This window comes from Orbicella faveolata, unplaced genomic scaffold (genome assembly GCF_042242905.1).
Source record: "Orbicella faveolata isolate gen_17 unplaced genomic scaffold, um_ofav_v1 contig_1, whole genome shotgun sequence".
Classification (NCBI taxonomy): domain Eukaryota; kingdom Metazoa; phylum Cnidaria; class Anthozoa; order Scleractinia; family Merulinidae; genus Orbicella; species Orbicella faveolata.
In genome coordinates this window covers 37,249,588-37,271,756 of record NW_028301536.1, presented here as the reverse complement: position 1 = coordinate 37,271,756, position 22,169 = coordinate 37,249,588, and the positions used below count along the sequence as shown (strand labels likewise).

General features: G+C 38.6%; 1 protein-coding gene across 1 annotated transcript; it reads right to left on the bottom strand.

Moving 5' to 3' along the window:
• Nucleotides 1-3,100: 3,100 nt before the first annotated feature.
• LOC110044982 (prosaposin-like) lies at nt 3,101-20,895 on the bottom strand. Its single transcript, XM_089274961.1, has 13 exons — nt 20,775-20,895; nt 19,152-19,282; nt 17,619-17,687; nt 17,218-17,280; nt 16,273-16,332; nt 12,911-13,165; nt 11,655-11,717; nt 10,786-10,903; nt 8,330-8,436; nt 7,893-7,955; nt 4,767-4,844; nt 4,172-4,270; nt 3,101-3,678 (listed from the first exon to the last, which is right to left on the bottom strand). The coding sequence occupies exons 1-13, from the start codon at nt 20,815-20,817 to the stop codon at nt 3,643-3,645; spliced, it is 1,185 nt and encodes a 394-aa protein (XP_089131087.1). The 5' UTR covers nt 20,818-20,895; the 3' UTR covers nt 3,101-3,642.
• Between the last annotated feature and the right edge of the window lie 1,274 nt (nt 20,896-22,169).

Below are 22,169 nucleotides of genomic sequence, written 5' to 3'. Positions count from 1 at the left end.
GGAAAACCGGCAATTTACTGATTTGAGAGATGTAGACGAACTAGGAAAAGCGCATATGTCGTCAGAATAATATTAGGCAGAGTACATCTTCGATTTCTCTTGAGGAGTGCGAGGCGGCTGCATACAAGCTACGCGAAAAGAGGCGGGTAAAAAAGGCGACGCGTTTCTCCAATTCTCTCCGTTCACCAATTCTCAGTGCGGAAATTTCAAATCTCAGTTTTCTATATTCCGTTGTCGGCGAGGGAGACGGCTGCATACATTTCCCTGACTGTTTGAAGCGAGTGTCTAATCATCCACACTGTCTTGTTCTAACGCCGGTTTCTAGCGTCAAGCCGGATATGATAAATAAATGATAAATTTTCCCAGGTCGGGAGGCGGTCTCGCTCGTCTCAGGCCGATTAACGGCCATTCGGTAGGGTGGGTGGCCTTAGCGCGAAATCGTTTGCCTAAGTGGCCAATCTCCAATTGACCTGAACATTTAAAAGATATATTTTCTCTCGTCCTGGTTAATCTGCACCTCGATTTCTCGTTCTTCTGGTCTTGGGAATTATTTTATGCTATTTCCTGGATGTGGTGTTTGTCGGGCATTTGTATCTTTTCTGAATCAAAGTTGCAAATGTCCTACAATGAGCTAGAATTCAGTATTTTTTGCAAACACCCACAGTGGAGTTTCGAAAAGACTGTAAATGCCCGACCAATGGGACAAGATCAAAATTCTATTTCTCTAATTGATGATAAAAGTTGAATAGTTCGGCGGGTAACTGCTGATTCGGTTCACAAATAAATGCATCTTTATTACTGCCTGTAACCATGGTTTTTCGAGAAGCAATGAATCTCAGAAACGTATCAAAACTTAACAAATAATGCAACAACTGGCATTCCTTTCCGTCAGGGAATTTCTTTTATTCGTTACCACATGTTTGAGAACCAGTGATAGCTTTGCAAATCCGCAAGTGTATTTGCAGAATCTGATCTCTAGTTATCATTACATTGAACAGGGGCTCCTGTAATTGAATCATAACAACAGCAGCCAAGCAGCCAAAATTTCGCGTACATGGGGGTGAGAATAGAGCTCGGGTTCGCTCAAAAAGTGCAGAATCCCAACAACTTTATAAACTCCGTTTTCATACGTTTTGTATTGAAGACAATCAGGAAATTTAAAGATAAACAACGACAGACGTACGTATTTTAAAAACTGAAAGATAAAATTGCCTTTGATAATGTCACACCCCTGGCTGACATGTTATAGCTCTACCCTGCGGCATGAGGCAGGAAGAGTTGCAAATGACCGAAAAATACACGGTGTGGGGGGGGGGGGGGGGGGAGGCTTGGAATCAACAGAGCCCTTCTACTGTAGGGGGTAAGGAAAATGCGCACGATCGCGGATTACAGCAGGCAACTGCCGTCAAAAAAATTGCATGCTTCTTCTAGCCCCTGTATAACTTTATCGCCTAAGGTAAGCGAGATCATTCTTTTGAGCCAGATGAATTGGAAATGAGAGAAAGGAGGCTTGCGAAGAGTACAGTTCCCAAATTTCCGTGGCGTTTCTCATATCCCTCACCTCGTACCCCTTCTTGTTTACAATATATTTGTCGCCGACAAGTTACGGTGTTCTAGATCGTCCTCTAGATCGTTCTAGATGGTCCATATGCTTTATTCCCGCGCGCCACGCTCGTTTCTGGCGGCGATGTTTTATTGTACCTTATCCTAAGATCTCCTCGGATTTTTTGACCCATTTCAAACTGATTTTCCATACCTTTTAAATCTGAATAAAACAGGGTTTGATGGAATAAAACAGGTCCGTTGGAGCTCAGGGGGCAAGAGGAAATAAGCGCCACATAGACTATATCAACAGAAGTAGAGACAGAGTCGCTCTGTGGACGTAAGTTTGGTTTAGGACTAACGGGACTGCCGGTTACAGGGCTCGAGATAGAGAAAGTGCAGACCAAAATCAGAGCAAAACTTATACTCGCACTGTCCAATGTAGAATGTAAGTGAAGATAACTGTTTGGAATAAAGGAAAAAAATACAGTGCTATAAAAGAATGCCGAAATTTCTCTTCGATAACATCCCACATGTCTATTTTGGCGAGCGAGAAACGAGCGAGCGCATTTTGACCAAGCGATTCTAACTCGGATGAGGCTTGGGGAGAGACGAAAAAGCATCCTAGATTCAGTACTCTAGAAGGAGTAAGGTTGAAGAGGAGTAAGTGGTGGGGACAGGGGAAGGAAAAATAAACGTTTTTCCACCCTTTCTAGGCTTTTGTACATCATGTTAGTATTTTTTCAAGCATTTTAGCGAGGCAAAAGTATTAAGCATTGTTCGAGCATTTTAGTGCGATTTTCCCTGAAAATTAATTTTTTCCTCAGAAAATAGAAATCAACATTTTTTTACCAGAAAATTAAAAAATTGAAAAGAAATTCAAATGCCACCCTAATGCAGCGAGTAGGGAGGTCTGAATGAGTGTCCTATCAACCTTTACGTTCAATTTTTTAGACCAAAATAGGCATTAGCGCAGAGTGCAGTTTCTTTTAAGTGTTAAATATTTGTAAAAGACTCTGATCGGCCGCTTACAAGAGCTTAAAAACAAAGGAATAGTCCAGCTGGGTAATCCCAAAAGAGGCCGCGGTCGCTTAAGAGAGGTTCAAGTCACAGTTACCACGGTCCAAACAGGGTTTCACACATGTGATCTTAACTAGAGCTGGTCGCTTAGGAGAGTGGTCGCACGGAAAGCTTCGACTGTAGTCACCTTTGCAAGACTGTGATCCTTTCGATCGCGTCCGTGCAGTGATGTATGAGCATTAACCGAACATTTTTGGAGGGGAAACCGAGCATTTTAGTGGGAAAAATGGAGCATTAAGGTGGAGCATTTTAATGGGGAAATAAAAGCACAACGTACAAAAGTCTAACCCCTCCCCGCCAACGTTTCCCAAGGAACCATGGCGGCGAATCTACTGGATTACGAGCTAATACCGATATCTCGTGAACACACGGAAAACGCCTGCACTGCAGGCTAGTCTATCCGTGCGGAGAACCCCACCCCCCTCCCCTCTGCACTCACGCACAAGTAAAGTACAGAATCAAAGAGTATGACAACAAATTTCACAATTAACAATTGAACTATTATTTTATTCCAGGTACATAAGCAGCCGTTTCAATTGACATGCAGTTACTTTACATCGCCTTGTTTCTGGACGTGCTCAAACTACAACAAAAACTAAATACAAGTGATACTTGTGAATATAAGGAGAATGTTTTGTAAACCTAAGAAAAATAAAGCGAAATCTAAGTTTAAAAACACCTCTGTGTCATTAAGTATAACCGATATATGTGAGCTATAATCAGCACGCACCTATAGCAGTATCAAGTGCTGTTTTCAAATGACCTACTCCAAGGAGACGAATAAAACCAACGTCAATAGCTTTGTACAGCGACACGTTTGTGCTACCATAATAAATTCAACTTAAGAAAAAAATCGGTACAAGACGCGGGTGACAAGCTTTTCGCCAACAGACGTCATAGCAAATCACGCAGGTGTGTATGCCGGCGACTACCACTAACGAATACTTGATTACCAGCAAGTTATATTACTCATTGGTACAAAATAGATAAGCAAAAGGCTCTTCCGTGCACGTTGAAAACTCAGTTCCACACATGGTCAGTGCAGTGTTTTAAGGCCTGCAGAGATTAAACGAGAAAATAAAATTTACAAAACACCCCGTACTAAAGCGCACTGAAATCCCGTCCTTCTATGGCTCGACAGAAACACAAATGTAGCTAAATGACAGCGAGAGCGAAGAGAATTTACATTTTGACAATCAATAAATTAAAGTTCATGGCCATAAAAGCTTCTGCATGATTGGAACTGTTGACATATTCATACCAATAATTCAAACAGTTAAAAGACATTTTTTTTTTACTTTCATTGAAATAGAAATCTTGAGGAGCCATTAAATATTTATCCTGTTTAACACAGAAATCTCTTTGAAAACCCTAAGGATCTTTTCCAAAAAAATAAAACAGTTCCTTAACTATCACATTGAGAGATAATGGAAGTCTTACAATTTTTGAAAGTCAAGGGCAGGTGCAGCATAACTGCGCTAAAATGGCCATTGCAATTTTTTTTAAACTACTAGGAAGGCGTACAAATTGTTATCCATGCTGCACTTACGTTGCAATTGATTGCATTCCGTTTGTTAGCACACCAGTATGAGGCACCGAGGAAACAGAACTCCTCCTTTTTCAAAGCAGATGTGCACAGACCAATTTGCTGATAAGGAAATGTGAATTCACATTAGCAAAACTCAAAATTGCCGAGCACACCCAAAGTTTGCGAAAATGGATTAACTGTGCAACCCTAAACTCTTTGCTAAAACATAAAACCCCTCTCTATCATAAGGAATTCAGGGTATGCCAAAAAGGCTCATAGGTGCTGGCAAGGAAATGTTTCCATAGTAACTGTATGAAACTACTAGTGTGGGTGACAGGATAAACGAAAATCATTTTAGCTTACCCACTTCCCCCCATACGAACAATCTAACAAGAAAACATTCATTTGATTACCTTAAGTTGTTTTCATCTAAGCGTGGACATGTGACAAAAAGACATGCTATAATTGGGTGCAGAGAAGCGTTTACAGTTTGAAGTTTGAAGTTCAAGTACTCACTTCAAATGTGTTTGGCTACGAATTATGTCATGTTTCCACCCGATTAGAGCATGAATGTTTGTCATGTGTCCACAATTGAGAGGAGAATGATGGTACTTGCCTCACACAGGGTATGAGGATCAGATGTAGCAATCAGATCCAGAATGGCCGGACCATACTCAGAGACAATGGCATTACACTACAGGGGAAAAATATACATAATCCTCTTAGGGAGTGGCACAAGTCCTGATTAACAGGGTTCTCAGTGACTTCAAGAACCATTACAACACTAGAAGAAAATATCCTATGACTTACACAAACACAACCTTGGAAGGACTGCTTATCAATTCCTCTGTTCAAATCACTGGCATTAGGGCTAGGATTGGTGCGGCAATTATCTTGGTTACACCATAAGAGTGTTTACACGATGCAAACATTATTGAATACTCAAGTTATTTCTTCTGCTCAGCTTTCATAGTGACTAACTATGTGATTTGAATAATGATATGCTGGAAATCTTCAATTAACATTTTATGCAAATGTTGTGCACTCAGAATTATCAGAGCCTGTAGCTAACTCCTCTTGGAAAGATTTCTTGGTATTTCTTGCTGGAAATGTCATTTCTCATAACTCATGACAAATCTTCCTGGGAGCTTGCTTAAGTTTCTACAGGCAGAAATGTGCACTTAATGGGTGGACATTTTGGGTTGAAGGCCCATATGAACCTGCCGCTGGCATGTTCCTCCCCGGGGGATGTAGATGCAGATGTGGATGTTCTCAATGTCTCATGCCGATTCTGTTGTAGCACTAGTCAAGCTTCTTTAAAGTTCTCTCTCAGTCTGTAAGAGCTTGGTGAACCATTTTCAACAGATTGAGGAAATTTCTTAAAACCAAGCATCTCAGAATCACCTTTACTTTTCCCTTTTCCTCAACATTTCAGCTCACATATCACTATGGTTGATTTACTCCAGCAAAATACACAATTTGGGATACACTATTCCACATACACGAGGTAGAAAAACCACTGACCAGCGAGCCTTAAGCAAGTCAACACTTCAGGTAAGACAACAGTTGAAGTATAAACGGCCAAAAAAATTGAATAACATTTCACCAGAAACATCTAAGGGCTCAAGTTGTGGCTAATATATAGATTTAGCCAAGCCTGAAAGTGGAGCTCCGGATTACAATAATTACATGTAACCATAAATGAAAGGAGGGTTTTTTTCCCCTGCATCAAAAACTCAAAAAATGATCAATTGTGAGCAAGTGATTGTTCAGCGTGTAGTTTCACTATTTTTTTGAGTTACAGTTTAACAAACCATACCTAATGCAAGCCTGCAAATAATTTTTGTCTATAGGCAGGTCATTTGTCAGGACAAGGACAAGTTTTGACCTGACAAAAAGCCAGTCTGGTCGGACAAAAAAAAATTGTTTGTCGTCAGAAATTAAAAAGAGACATTACTGAACAGACACACGGCAACATGGAATCTATTTGTTGAGTAGACTCTTCGCCAAAATATTGGTTGTAAATTCGAATAGCTTAAAAGTCAACTGAGTGTAAAATCGCTACTATCACCAACAAGGGGAACTTTACATTACTTCTGGTATTATTTTACCTGTTGAAAATTGACAAATTTTCAAACGTTTATACCCCTAGTCACACAAGCGTTTCCAACGTAACAAGTTTCCCAGGACGTCTCAGGAAAACGCGTGGACAGCTTGTCAGTATAAAACCCCACAATAACATTCAGAGACTTGAAAATTGAAATGAATTCTTTGACTTTTTCTGAAAGCAAGTTTCCTCTGAAAGTTCTTGGGGTCAATTGAATAAAAAATTTGCGTAATTATTTAAAATGTGGAATTGGAGTTGGTCGTTACCATAAGGCATGACTAATCTCTACCTTCACGCTTTTCACAAAAACATTTCTGTGGTACGAAAACTATATTTCAACCACATTGACAGACGTAAAAAAATCTATAAAGAGGTAAAAATTAAACTGATTTTTGATCAGACAGACTAGAAAAATATTTGGTTTTAGAGGTTTTAGAGTTTTTGAAAGCGATTGCATTCAGTTAAACGAAACGTGAGTATTTGGGCTGTGTATTCAATTTCCATAATATTTTAATCAGGTCAATGTATTACGACTGAAAATTAATTCCACAACACTTGGTGGCAACAAACAACGAGTAATTACATAAGACCTCAGTTTTTAGTAGTTTTTCAGATGAATGTAATTCAGACTAAATGGGGCTTCACAATCTTTCACAACGCCACCGCAAAATGTGTAAATTAACATGTAGGGATAGTGGCGCTAATGTGATGTGTTTACAATTCGACATAATTATAACATTTGAGATGACGCACTGCACGTGATAAAATTCTTAGAACTGGAATAAAAACAAAACCGATAACAAAGCTTTTTTGCGTAGTATTGTGTGGCAGTATAACAAAATAACTTGTCCCATATTCGGCCGCCGATTTCCAGTTAAAATATTTTTCATTTTAGCAGAAATGCCCGGTCAGAGTGTCCGACCAGGCTAAGCTTTTACCTGTCAAAACCTTAAATTTACCAGACAATTGTCCAATGACTGACTGTTATTAGCAGGCTTGTAATGAGTGTTCCAAAGTAGAAATTATGTATGCAACATGTCAAGGACTTTCCAAGATACGATTGTGCAAGGAATATGTCGGAAGAAAAGTCAACAACACATCAGGGTTTAATTTGCACCGAGATTTTGCCACTGCATGTACTTCCTCACTCTCCCTCAGAGTAAAAACCTGGCTTGAGCCCACAATCCAATCGAAAACCCAATGTCTGGTCAGCGGTCAATTTACAAAAACATGCAACCTCTATGAGCTCTTGACCTGAGCCAGCGATATGGTCACGTGATACTAGTCAGCGGACACCTTGTTTTGACAGCTGTCAATCATAACATGGATGTCCAATATCAATGATGTACCTATGGTAATGGTGCTACTCTTATTTTTCAAGGTACGGGGCTTGGTGCACGTACAGACTATGTACTGACAGTCACGTGACAACAAACAATTTTGAGATTGATGGGTTACCAAATTTTTTAAGGTATAGGGTTCCACTCGCATGAAGGAGCTCCGCTATTAATACTTTTAAGATTGTAAATTGTTTTTCACCCAGGAAAATAGTGTTGACAGCGGGTATTTTACCTGGCTCCCACCTATTAGACACATCCCTTTTCCTGTCTTTATACAATATTAATGTTAACTTGCCTCGGTAGAGAGCTGAGATGGCAGCAAGCTGCACCCTTCTTTAAGAAGACTAAGAATCTCTTGCTGAAAAACATACATTTAACACAACATCAATAAAGGTTGATTAAAAAAAAGCAAAGATTGATTCGAGTTTATCAAAGCATAGAAGAACTGCCAATCAAAGACACCAAGCACAGCAACAAAATATTGAAAAGTTGAACAGGAAAGAACATTCCATTTGATAGTAAAATTTAAGAAGTACTGCTTTCTCTCCTGCACTTCTTGGTAACTAATAATAATCAATTACATGAAGGTAAATGGGAAAGCGAACCCTAACATATTACTGATTGTCATAACTACATGGTATCAGTTTCCAACTACTTGACAGACATCTCTTTCAAGAACAAAGACAATGTACGTAGTTGAGAATCTGCAATTAATGTAATTTAACAAGGTACCTTGGTGGCGTTGTCAGCAAGCAACTTCTGCACGTAAGTCATAACTGCTTCACAGATTTCACATGTTTCATTGCTTCCTGGAACAAAAGTCACTGTCTTTTCCATGACTACAAAGCAATAAAAAATAAAAATAAATTGACAGGGACAACACTCGTCATGAGTGATGGAGATGTAACCTTTCAACCTCAATCTTGAAAGTGTCAACAGACGTTTCAATGTTGGTGTTTCTCCAAGTGGCCAAAAATAGCAAATGGCTTGATAACTATGTATTCAGGGGCGCCCAACGGATCATCTCGGTAAATTATCTGTTCGGAAGGCCTTTAATCCCCTCTGATTTTCTTGAGAGGATTGTCCCCTTGAACTTTCGTGATATGAGAAATTTAATGTCTGTTGTTTTCGGATAGTAAAAAATGTCGTTTTGGGCACTGAAAAAAGGTTAGTTATTATTTTCGGAAAGGGGATAAGACCTAAGGTTTTCGGGGAATGGACAAAAAAGCCCTAATAAATTCGAGAATACCCAAGTTCCCCTAGAATAACCGAACAGATAAATTTTTTTTAGCACAACCTAAAATTAACCTACAGAGCTTTAAAAGTACTCCAGATAGCCTAAAACAGCATTTAAAAGCATTTGAGATAAAATGGTCGTTGGGTGCCCCTGTGTATTGGTCATGGTGACTTTGCATTTCACTTCTTCAGCATGATTTCAGCAAGGGCTTTCCAGGGGCAAACCTTAGTATGAGATACTAATTAAAACTGCTTTGGAATTGATTAAGATCTAGAGTCCATGGCCATCAGGAGGGCAACTGGTTTTCAAGGCTGGCAAAACTATTTTCCAAAACTGTCCTTCTTTATGAGAAAAACGTTCTGCTAGATGGTCAAACCAGCCAGGCAGAAATGTCCTCACAGGCAGTCAATTTTCACAGTGCTTGGTCCTTAATGAAACCCCCTTGACCATGACCATGATTTCAAGACAAATAAATTAACATCCTTTTACATTGTATTCTTGCGATTAAATGCAGCCATGAATTTTGCCAAGCTTCAGACTCAATATAACAGGAACAAAATATTTTTAGAGAATGTCATCATAATACCCTTTACAACATTCCACATGATGGCTCAAATAATATTTGCTTGAACTTTTTTGTTTCTTATCAGTAAAAAAGGGTCTGAAGAATAGAATTGCATAGTTGCATATGTAAGTCCAGAATGTAGTCTCAAAGGGTGATCATGTCCCTTTAAGCTTTGTGATTTATGCTTCACAGTCAAAACAAATTATGTCATTCCCATGAAAAGAACCACAGAAAGCCTGATGGCTAAAAAATGGTGACCAAATCTTCTTGACGTTCTTGTTATGAAATGGAGATATGTTCTTACAAGCAGATGCAGGGTTTTAAGAAAACCAGTTTTCAAGCTTAACATTTGATCAAGGTGAAACTATGTTATACTAGCCCAACAGTCATTCTCACTAGAACCAAAAGATTCCTTGCTAGTAATATATAAATTTAGCCAAACCTAAAAGCGGGGCTCCTGGGCCGGCTCGATAAAGCTAACCGAGGATAAGCGAGAATTTTGATTGAGTTTTGTAACTTTGTGGTGAAATTTTCTGTATATTGTTTGGCCTTCTGTTTTGAGTTTGAATAATCCCAATTTACACAAAGCAAAAGCAGTAAAAAACATTTCTATACAAGAAAAAATTGTACTTTAGTTAACTTTTAATTCTGGGTTAGATTTAGCCAGCTTCCAAACAACTATTTACAACAAGTTAAACTGACATCAGCCCACAATTCAACCAAAAACTAGCTCTTGATCAGCGGTCAACTTTAAAAAAAACATGTGACCTCAAAGAGCTCTGAACTTGAGCCTGAGATATGGTCACATGATCCTGGTCAGCAGATCCCTTGTTTTGACAGATGTCAATTGACCATAACATGGATGTCCAATATCAAAGAAGTATGCTATGAAAGAAGGCTGCATGTCACTGTCAACCTATTAGCTGGAGTATGGCTGCATCTTGCATGACTCTGTCGTTGTTGTCCTCGTGCATACACGCCCAGGAGCAATACTGCTAGCCATGCTAACCATGAGAAAATCCATTTATGGGTTTCCTTTGCTTTCCTATATGGGTATGGGGCTCTGCTTGGCGGGCCGCCGGAGCTCCGCTATGATGTACTAATTTAAATTAAATTAATTTTATAAGTCTATCTCTTACAATAAATCTTTTCTCTGATTTTCCCTGAAAAAAGTTCCCCAAAAAACTTCACTTGCCCACTGGGAGAGCAAAGGCCCGACTGGAAAATCTACAAGCAGAACAAAACTTTCTTTGCACCTTGAAGTTACAAGAGTTTTGTCACAGAATATGTTATCATCATTATCTTCTTAACACCACTTTAAACATGATTTCACAATCACCGTTCAAAGCAAACTATCTTTCTGCTTACTATGCATAGTTTCAGTACCTTTGCTGTGCTTGTTACTGTCACAAAGTCCAAGGGTGGTACAGACCACTGATGGATCAAGTTCTTGAGCAAGAATAGCAATGATGGCAGGTGCATACTGGTCAACAAACTGCTCACACTATTAAAACAAGTGAATTAAAATAGGTTTCACACAACTTCACATTACAAGGCAGAAAACTGTGATGAGAAAACTTAAAGAGGGCCAAACAGGATATTCCACCTGCCAGGTTGACGTAAGTAGCTGGCTGCCTGTGAAAAGAACTATTTCTTCATGATTTCAGCTAGCTACTCTACCAGGATATTCTTGTATTCTTTAGAAAAAGATAGCAAGATCAGCTGCTTCCTCCAACAATAAAGCTTTCTGGCAGGTGGTCCACTAGGCTGGTGTTTATTGTCAGTTTCTACACAGCACAAAGTGACTAGGAGTACATGTATCTCTACTCCCTCCTGGATGGGATAATATTTCATTTTAGGGTGACCCACAGCTTTCAAATTGCTGGTATCTGTTTATACACCTGGGTGGAGACAGACACTGTGACAGTTACATTGTAAGTGTCTTGCCCAAGAACACAACAATGGGTCCTTGGCCAGGGTTCAAACCCAGACTGCTTGATCCATGGGCGAGGACACTAACCATGAGGCCACCACACTGCCCAAAACAACAACAACAACAACAAAACCCTTTTTGACAACCTTGATCTAATCAACATTGATGACCAGACATATTTTTTCTTGTTCTACCTTGAAAAACATTATAATTCTCATCACAGACAAAGTTCCTTCCAGAATGGCATGATTGAACAGGCACTAAATAGACTGACGGCTGATCAAGGCGATTAGTGTAATGGGAATTGACAATTATTCCTCACCTCTGTCTTGACTGTGTCAGGAAGCAAACTGCACACTTCATCCAAAGCTTCTTCAATTTCTTGCTATTTAGAAAAATAATGCAAACATTATAAATAACATGTACATCTTCACCCTTCAGTTGTAGAGTGTTTGGACAACAATTCCTTTAACTCTTAACATAATAATTCATCAAGTGATCAATACCATGATGGCTGTTTGGATGAATGATCTCAGCAAAGGGTAGATTGTTACATCTTTATTGTCACCTCTGTTAAATCCTTAATTTTACTTTCCATTTATTCATCAACAGACAAGCTAATCAGATTTCCCTGGATGAACTAATTTCATTGTGCTGCTTGACAAAATGTCAGACATTACTAGGCAGGAAGGGCAATATTCTGTGTGGGACAAGGCATGTGCCACGTCAAAAAGTACGCTGTAAGCAAGAGTGGTCACTCTTATCTCCCAGAAAAATCAATATATCTTCTGGTCTAAGACATACATGTACAACATTTAGGTATTATTAAAAGAGAGGGTAACCAAGTAACAAAATAACTTTACTGGAGGATTGTCCAATACACAACAGTGGATGTGCTTTTACATCAAATTAAGACTCGTATCAGCTGAACAAATGGTTTATCATCTGCATGATTCTGTGCAATTTCTAAAATATATCATTTATTGGTAAAATGGTCAATGTATTCAACAATTCACTGATGATATGTAAAATAGTAAATTATTATATCTCGTGCATTTTCAAGTTTCAGTCTGAGTTACTAATGAATGGAGCAATTGGACAATTGGTAGAAATGGTGAATTCATTCTCTTGTATTGAGAAACCAAAACATCTCCACACTTTGGACCTAGGATTTCCAGGAATAGATACATGCAGATTCCACCCTTGAGGTCCACCATGTTGAAATCATAAACCACATTTATTACATGCATACATGAAATCATAGATGCTGATTGGCTAATTGTAGGGCATTATTCTTCCACAATGCCCATGGGTCTATTATGGGTCTGCAAAGACAGAGCAAAAAGCCATATAATAAACAAGTTATTAACCTCTTATGTTCGGTCTTTACATGCAAATTCTTTCTAACCCCCTGGGATAATATTTTAGGGTAATGTTCTTTTGTATGTTCTTATTTTTTTCTTATTTGGCCAGCCACTATAATGCTGGTATCTTCAAGTGTTTTTTAATAGCAGCTGTCAATAATTGCCATTTCTGAAAAGAAAACTTCTTTGACATGAAAACTACATGTTTCCATACCTGGGTGGCATTCTCCTGTAGTATACTGTCAAGTTCTTTCATAACAAATTCACACAATATACATTCAGCAGAAGTCTTAAAAGGCTTGGATTTGATGACAGTGGCTTTGGGTTTTGCAGCAACAAGAACTGGTGCCAGGATCGTTTTCAAGTGATTTTTCAAAGGTAAAGCTCTTGTGACAAGCTTGGCATCAACTTTCTTGCTCTTCTTGGAATCACAAAGACCCAGTGCGGTACACACTTGCTTGGGATCAGCCTGAAAAGGAAAAAAAAAAAAGATAAAGCTTCACAAGTTACATCAAATGATAAGTGGAAATATGGTGACATGGATTAAAATAATGAAATTAAAGAAGTGTTCTCCAGAAAATATGAAAATGAAATCAATATCCTTTTTCTTAAGCCGTGTTCTCATTGGGCCTAAACCAGTGTTCCAGCTAAGTCAGCTAAGGTTTTAGAGCAAGAGGTCACACCATTTATCTGGCAGGTCCCAAAAGACGCCCATGTCAAGCATGTTTGTTGTTGCAAAGATTTACAGATTTGATAACGATGTACCTCAACTGTTTTAGTTGATTATGCTACCCCAGATTTGAAGCTACATGTATAGATAGAGCTTATTTATAACAGAATGCCTGCAAAGATAGAGTGTACATTGGTTTAGGTAAAGAATTCAGAGATATCCCAAGATTGCATCAGTTCTTGAAGCTGGATGTCTTCAATTTGATCCCAAACTTAATTTAGTTTTGTACGGGATTGAACGTTTGTAAATCAAGTAAACAGTGAAAAATATTTCATGTTCAAGAGTACACGCACACTGTAAGCTTATACATGCACATTCTTGATCTGTTTGAAGTGACATAAAGCTGTTGAAATAATAATATCAGAGCCCTGTGAATCATTTGTAAACTTATGCTTTTAACATGAATGTGATTTTTAATAATTAACTTAATATGTTTATCTGCAGCAAAAATGTTTGAACTTGCGACTAACTTTTCATAACTGGTTGCAAAATGGCGACTTGATATACAGTATTTTTATTAATTTTGTATCCTGTACAAGTGCCCACATTTCACTGATGATCTCCTGACATTTTTTACCATTACTTGATAGCATGGACAATAGTTATCTGACATAATGAAAATCCTTTAATTAGCGCCTGGGGCGCTTATTTCAAATTTAGGAGAAGATGAGGGGCACTTATATGAAGGGAGGCGTTTGAACGAGGGGAGGCAATTATTTAATTTTTCCCAACTTGTAGCGAGATACATGATAGTTTTCTTTGCAATACAACATTTACACATAAATGACAACAAAAGCTCTATACAGTGCAGCATTCAAAGCTGATCGTCAAGTTTTAACCCATTGACTCCTGTGCCAGCCGTAACCGGCCATGCGAAAACCCAGCCCTTATTTCCTGTGCCGGCCATAACCAGACGTGAAAAAGAATGTGAGGACAATTGCCTTTCCTACCCTCCCTGAAGATGTTTTGGTTCTCCTATTGTTCTATTGTTGTTAAGGACAAATAAACCAATGAGAAAAGACTTACTGAGCATATTTTTAGAGGACTTTAGGGGTCCTAGAAAGACGGTTTTTCATCTAAAATCACACGCTCGAAAAGTGCAAGTAATCATGGCGCGTTGCGGGCCAAATCTACAAACTTCCAGGGTCTTGTTTTCATTCCTAAAACAGTGAAATTACTTCTTTGGCACTTAAAATGGAAAGGAAAAAAATTTATGTTTAGGTGGCCTCAGAATGGAAGATCAAGGTGTTCAGAGTCCTCAAACCTTTCTAGTGACGATTGGTACGCTTTCAAGTGAGTTTTGAATACAGATCACGGATTTAAAGCAGCTTCCTGGACTTAGGAAAACAAATATTGTAATGTACAGTATTATTTCATAGTGGAATTCAATTTTTAGAACAATTGGTAAAGCCACGGCCAATAAAATAACTGCAAAAGTCGTGGGCAAAATCTCAAGCTTTCGCCTTAGCGTGAAGAATTTATTTGAACGTGCAGTCATGCAGTGAAGCACGTCTGCAAAATTTTGAACATTCTTATACTTTTAGATAAGTATTTTTTGCCTCATCTTCAATTAAAATTTATTGTTATTGAACTTCCTGTCACGTGTCTTTCATTTAGTTGCCTTTATTTGCGAATTTTAGGTTTTAAAAGTGAACAGTATTTTTTGCACGCTGGATTTCTGCATATTTCATTTATGACGACCCTCGTGGTTTGTTTGTTTAGTTTATTCACTTCGTTTAAATATATTTTTTTGAGTCTTATTCAGCTGCTATAGAACCCCTGAGAAAAGAACTACGTGGGAGCTAAATTAACACATTTGAAATGCGATTTATCTCAAAATCATTGGCTTGTTTTTCTTGTCTTTTTGATGTACAACTTTCATCTTTCTTTCGCTGCGCTGTATTATTTTGTCTCGTGGTGAAGAAATTATCTGATTTCTTGTTTTTAAATTGGTTTTTACATGTGTCTTTTGCCATTATTTTCTGGTGTTTTATCAAATGTTATCCATTATAGTAAAAGAGTAGAAATTCTGTTGTATTTAGTTTCGTTTTGTCCTCTGAAGTCAAAAATTAATTTTTGCGTAATCAATTTCCTCGGCTTTTGTTGTGTGGCAGAGAAAAAAAAAAAAGTAATTTATTGTTTTCTTATCAGTTTTACAGATCAAGTTGTGTTCTTTTTGTTGATACTTTTTATTATTTTGGCCCTTCATTTATTCAACTTTCAATAAACGATGTCTTGAAGAAACCTGATCTTGTGTCTGTGGTTACTGTGCATATGGTTTATTTTTGTGCTTTTGCCCGCTCTGAAATATTTCACAAAAATGCCAGGGAAGTTAGGGTTTGGGTCGAGGGAAATTTCATGCAGGAGTCAATGGGTTAATCGTAGCACAGTTGGTACTTGTAATTATTTTTCCAAACTCAACGTGTTCACAAACTGCAACAATGTACAATCTTATACTGCACGTACATTTTTAACCCATTCAGTGCACATGATCCCAAATTAAAATACCAATTTAGATCTTGTCCTCAGCCTCATCCATATCAATAATTTGGACTGATCATTGACCAGGAGGGGGATGCTTATTCGAGGGGCAGCACTTATTCGAGGGGCGGTACTTATTTGAGGAGAGGCCTTATTAAATAAAAAATTTTGGCCGATAAGAAGGGGGCTTATTCGAAGGAGGCGCTTGTTTGAGGGGAGGTGCTAATTCGAGGGTTTACAGTAATCACAGAATTTAGCATTACTTCCTGTTAATCTTTACTTTCTAACTTTTTTAGTCCACTAATGTGCTAAAGACAATCACAGAAACACACAGAATAAAACAGTAACTTTTAATTAATGCTTACCATCAATTCCAAAACACTGTCCCAAATCACTGGTTCATACTTATCAATCACAGACTTGCACTACAGAACAATATCAAACACCAATTGGTAAGGTGAACTGCAGCATTGATTGCATTCAATTCAATTCAATTAGGTCAATTCTCGTATTGAACACTCATCAGGTAACTATTTTAAACCTACAAGTACAAGCCAGGGCTGTCATTTAGTTCTAAGTCACATGTAGCCTTGTCCTTCACGCCTGTAGCAATCATTCTACTTTGTGGGTGAATTCTATTAACAACTGGTGATTTTGCCCACAGCATGTACGAAAATCAAGCATACTCAGCCGTAAGAGGTGTTATGGGTAACAGCCCTTAATGACAGCCCTGCAAACTTGGTCATATTAAGTTGAAACAAGTGCAGAAGTGTCAGATGTTTCAAATTTCCCCCATGTACCAACATGTAAAAACTTGTCAAAACCTCTTTCCCCACTATCAATGTTGGAAAAAGGCAAAGTGCATTCATGTGTCTATTGTGTATTGTCAACATTGCACAGGGATGGGGTCAGCGGCAAAATGTGTGAAAACTGAAGTCTTTCAACAATTATGATGAGCCCTTTTTGTGAGTACACTAATCAACCATCAAAAAATTCTTATGACAATATCTTATCTGTTTCATGGAGTGCCAGACTGTGAAAATTCAGCGAGTTTCTTGTCTTCCATTTGCTCTCCACTTTTATCATTTGCCCCGCTGTATACAACATTATTCTTCTTTTGTACACAGTACAGTTATCGAATTTCTAGTTTCACTGGGTCATAGTCCATGTTTGAAGGAGCATTGAATAAGAGAAGTTTGAAGAGAGTGGTAAGGTAAGAGGAGCCTGAAGTAACTCTAACATTGTTAGTCTACTCTGTCTATGATAGGTTCCATAATAATTAAATGATCATTACTATTCAAAACTCTTACCATTGGTGCTAATGGTCCAGCAATATCTTCACAAGCTTGCTCTGCCAAGGTCACAACTTCTGCCTGAAAATTTATCAACACAGCATGATACCATGGAAGGAAGATCAGGTTCATGTCTGAATGCATTGCAATGCATAGTTTTACAAATGAATACAGTAAGGTTTGAAAAGATTAGAATTAGGGGAGGTAGAACAGGTGTGTGGTAGAGCATGGTGGTGCTAGGGTACAGACCAGAGTGAAGGAGCAATAGAAAAACCTAAAAAAAACCTGGAGAAGGACAGTAAAAGCAGAGAGATGGCAGGACAGAATGACTGGTACACTGAGAGAGTGTTAGCCAAAGACAGGGTGGAATGGAAACAGAATGAATAAACATAAACAATTAGCAACTGAACATAACTTACCTGGGTTGTGTTTTTGGCCAAGAAGTCTCTGATCATTGGTACAACTTGTTGACAGATATTACAAGCCTCCTACAATAACAACAAAAAAACACATCAAATTACAGAACATTTCCAGTGTTTATTCACAGTGCCTTAAATAGTTTTTTCAACACACAAAAATGTTTCTGTTTTAAATAATTCATACAGATTGCCCAGCAATTTTGTTTTAGTTCTAAGACCTGGGTCAGTAAAATTGATCATGATAGAATTACAAGCAAGTACTGCAGTTTAAATTTGCACTGCTTCACCACTACCCTGGGTGCCAGAGGTTTTTCTTGCGCTGTTTCCTGTGCCGCTCATGTCTCTATATTGTGACCCGCGCAAGAAACCTCTGGAGCAGAGCACGATTTATATGATAGTGCCGAGCCAACGACAAGCCAGTTTAAATCTATCTAGTCCAGAATCTGGAATAGAAAGTTGATTGGCCCCTAACAACCTCCAAAAGGTTTTCTAATCTAGCAGACACGGGAATTGGTTTCTAAGAATAGAGAACATAAGCCTGTGAAATGTTGCGAATAATGTGCTTGTCACGTGATGTGACGATTGAGATGGCAGATTTTGAGGTGATGTTTGTTCACATGCTGAAAGGTTAGTGAAAGATCAAGATCTGGACAAAACCATAGCAAAAGTTGTCAAAAGGTTTAACGGTGACGACAACTTAAGCGGCAAGCAAAGGGATGAAATTGCGAATTTTACTTGCAGCAAGGATGCTTTGGTGGTTTGCCAACGGGATTCAGGAAATCGTTGTCATTTCAACTAATTCCTGGACTCTGTGTTGAACTACACAATGTGTCCCAGGTGCGCTGGAACTGCCTTTTGAATGCATATTTTCACCGTATGTAGCTTCTCCTTTCCAACAAGCAAGATTCTTTTTGTAGTGCTCTCAGTTTAAATTTGCAACTTCTTTGACAGTCGCTTCAAATTTTTCGATCTGTTGGTAGCACTTCTTACAAAAAATACGTGCCTGACGGACAGATTGTCATTCTTGAAAGTGAAAAGTGTCGAGATTCTTTCGAAAATTTTCAGTTTTTGAACATTTCCGATACAAGGCTGTAATATCCACCATTACACACAACATAAATGTCAAATAAACGCCACGACAGTGAAAACTTTGAATTAGGAACCTTTTTCACGGAGTAGTTTTTATTCCCATGGAAGCCACGTAATTCAAATCAGACCAGATCTGTCATGTCATCCGTGGGCATGTCATGTCTACAAGTGCCTGTCCATGTGATCACAGTGGGAGATGCTCGCTGTGATTGGTTTAAATGTAATCCGATAAAATTGATCAAAGTTCAACGAGAATGGAGAATGAAACCACTCTGTACCAGAGACTTTCTTGCGGCTTCGCTGCTCACACAGGTGGCCTTCGGTCGCTGAAGTGAAGCGAAGTATTTCTGTCTGCTGTGTGCGAGAAAAAACCTCTGGTACTCGGGGCACTTCACCACACAAAAAGAATATAAAAGAAATATCACTAAAAATATGTTTGATCACCTCATCTTTCACAGCCCAAACGTTGGCACGACAATGTTCCAATGCATTACACTCCAAAGCTTGCTTGTAGTTCTGACACCAGTAAGATGGACCCCAAGAACACTTTGCCTGTCCTGTGGGGGTTCCACTGACTGCAAAATAATTCAAACATATTTTTCAGAGAATTCTCAGACTTGTAATGTGACAGCTTTTTCGTTTCAGAGGAAGAAGAAAGAAAATCTCTGCGACCAAGATTTATAAAATAAAACAATAAGCCACCTAATACATACTGATCAGCCCTGCTGTAGAGTGTGTTTTTGATTTCCATTGCATACACGAACTCGCATTTTCTGGTGACACATTTTCTGTTAACACATTTTTCACGTGAATTTGTGGGCACTTATCTCTGACCTGTAAAGCATCTACCAGCAGGCCATTGCATTCTCACAGCAAATTAGCATGGTTTAGCAGTTAATTTTCTTTGATTTGGTGAAATTATATCTTTTTAGTGAATTCATTTTGTTTTAGAAAACTCCAGGTTTCCACTTTGTACAGGTTTGGTAGCTCCCAACTATTAATTTTCCATCTTAGGGCCTGTTTCCAAGGAGGGAGGGTTACATTAGCAAGCGGGTTAACACTAGCTGGAGGGCAAAAGATAGTCTGCGTTTACAAGCAAAATTTCACTGGTAGGGTAACCCTACAATGCGGGTCCACTTAATAAGTGGACCTTACATATTAAGGGTCTGGAAACAAGTAGAAAGTTAACCCGGGTAGGCTTCAAAAAAGGCCTCAAAGCAAGCCCAACTAGACAATTCACTAGTCTTGGGCTATCAGACCCGACTTTCTAAATGGACACAGCTTTTTTCCCCGCTCTGTTATTAAGCATGTAGAGCTTACAAAGGCAAAGAGGAAGTAAAAAAAGCGGTCACCAAGTTTTTGATGACAAGAATTTTTATAACATATGCATCTGCCTTCTGCTCAAACTACACATTCCACTTACTGACAAGTGTCCTGACAGATTTCTTAAATACCACTTATTAGAATATAGCAATACATCTACAAAATATCATTCAAGTCTTTAAAAGTTTGAAAGTGAAGGCCCTCAATAGGAAACTAACTCGAGATCCTGTTAGGAACAGGAGTTATCAAACAAACTAACACAACGTACTTCGAAGAAAAACAGAAAGTATCTCCAGTGTAGTAAGATAAAGGTTTTCAGATACGCAGGTCAACTTATCCATCTACTTTCTGCGAAATGTGTACTTTGTAACTTAAGAATAATAAAGTTTAATAAGAAATCATTCTGTCATGTCATGGCGGCTTCCCACATGCAGTTCCTGTATTGCTGAGGCCAATTCAAAAAGTTGATATCCAAAACTTACATAAAACAGCAGCATAAGTTTAACCTTTCGTCGCCCAAATCAGTAATTCGGTTTGGCTTTAATTTACTTTAAAGTTATTTGGCTAAGTACCGTTAGATTTTGTGATGCTTCAGATATGGAAAGCAACTATTCTTTTCATTTTGAATTGAACCTTGCCGAGTGACACATGCTTTAGATGTCTTGGCAAATGCATGCATGCATTTGTTTCTACGTAAAAACCGTATTGCAACATTTCTAAATCCCAGTTATAAAGCTAACCTACCTGTAGCAACGAAGAGCACCAGAGCTACTACCGTGAGCGACATGTTTCCGTAGTTCAAGGCCCGTCAACGTAAGAGTTCTGCAACAGAGAGGAGGAAGAAAGGACTTTATGCAAATTTTGTATAAAGAAAGGATGTGTGAGAATCACGAGACCAAGTACCTGACTCAGCCAATCAAAGTTCAGTCATGTGATCAACATCCGAGGGACACAACCCACTACCCACCCCCAATGGCCCCAAACATCTCTGGCTTTCGCTAGTCTAAAAATGTCTTTTATACCTAATTTATGTTATTTCCGCGTTCTCCGAGCTCAGCGTCATTAGATTTTAGCTCCTTTGTATTTTTTTAGAGTATACTTATGATTAAAAGGGTTTGAAAGGAAAAGGTTTGTTAGTTGTTTTTTGTGATCGCTGGCGACCGTCCTTCGCGATGTTGCAACGATTGAGAAGTGTGTTTTGTTTCGAAAGACAGCTGTCATCTCGGACGTCTCCATAACAGGACATATATATCCTAGGCTATTTTGCATCTCACTGAACTTTGTATTCAGTAATATGGTTTATACTGTTGATAATACAGATAACACAGGTCAATCAAGGGCCCAACGGATAAACAAGACCTTATAAGAGGCTCGGCGTCTTTTGTTATTATGCAATCATTCGGCAAAACAGCACCGTCAGCTATGCCCCCGGCCCGGGGGTTGAGTTTGATGTAAGTTCGCATTGGTCTGAGGGATTTTTTCCAGGTACCTCGGTATTCCCCTCTCAGCTGAAAAAGCAACATTTCCAAATTCCAGTTCGTCCTGGGTAGAAGATCGGCACGAGAAACAGTTAAAGCTGGTGTGACTTTCTTCTCTCTAAATACTGAAAATTGTCATTTTATTTATTGACTGAAAAAGAATTAAAGATCTCCCTTCCACGTCGAAACTGATAAATTTGCTCTGAAACCAAAAGGGTAATGATGTGCAATGCTGACAAAGGTAACTGAAAATATACGTCTATGATGCGTTTTACACAATTAATTCACATTGCAATCATTACTGCAAAAACACCCTTTCCGATATAAAATTCCCATATTGTACCTGAAGAAGGCTCGTTTGGCCTTTCTTTAAAAAAATAATATCTATTACTAAAAACTGGATCATTGGATAATGCAATCCGAGAGCTTTCGTTGGCTTAGCCATCGTGGGTTATGAGCCATTATACATATACCATGCTCCACAAATATGGTAAGCAAACAAGTGATTTTTTTGGCGTTTTTATTTTTATTTAAAGCGGGGGTCTACATGAAGACCGTATTTTGGCTGGGTATCATGGTTTTAATGCAAATATCTCGTTCACGTTTCAAGCAGTCAAGAATCTCTCTGCTTATCCCACATATCTATGTTTTGGGCTGTTTT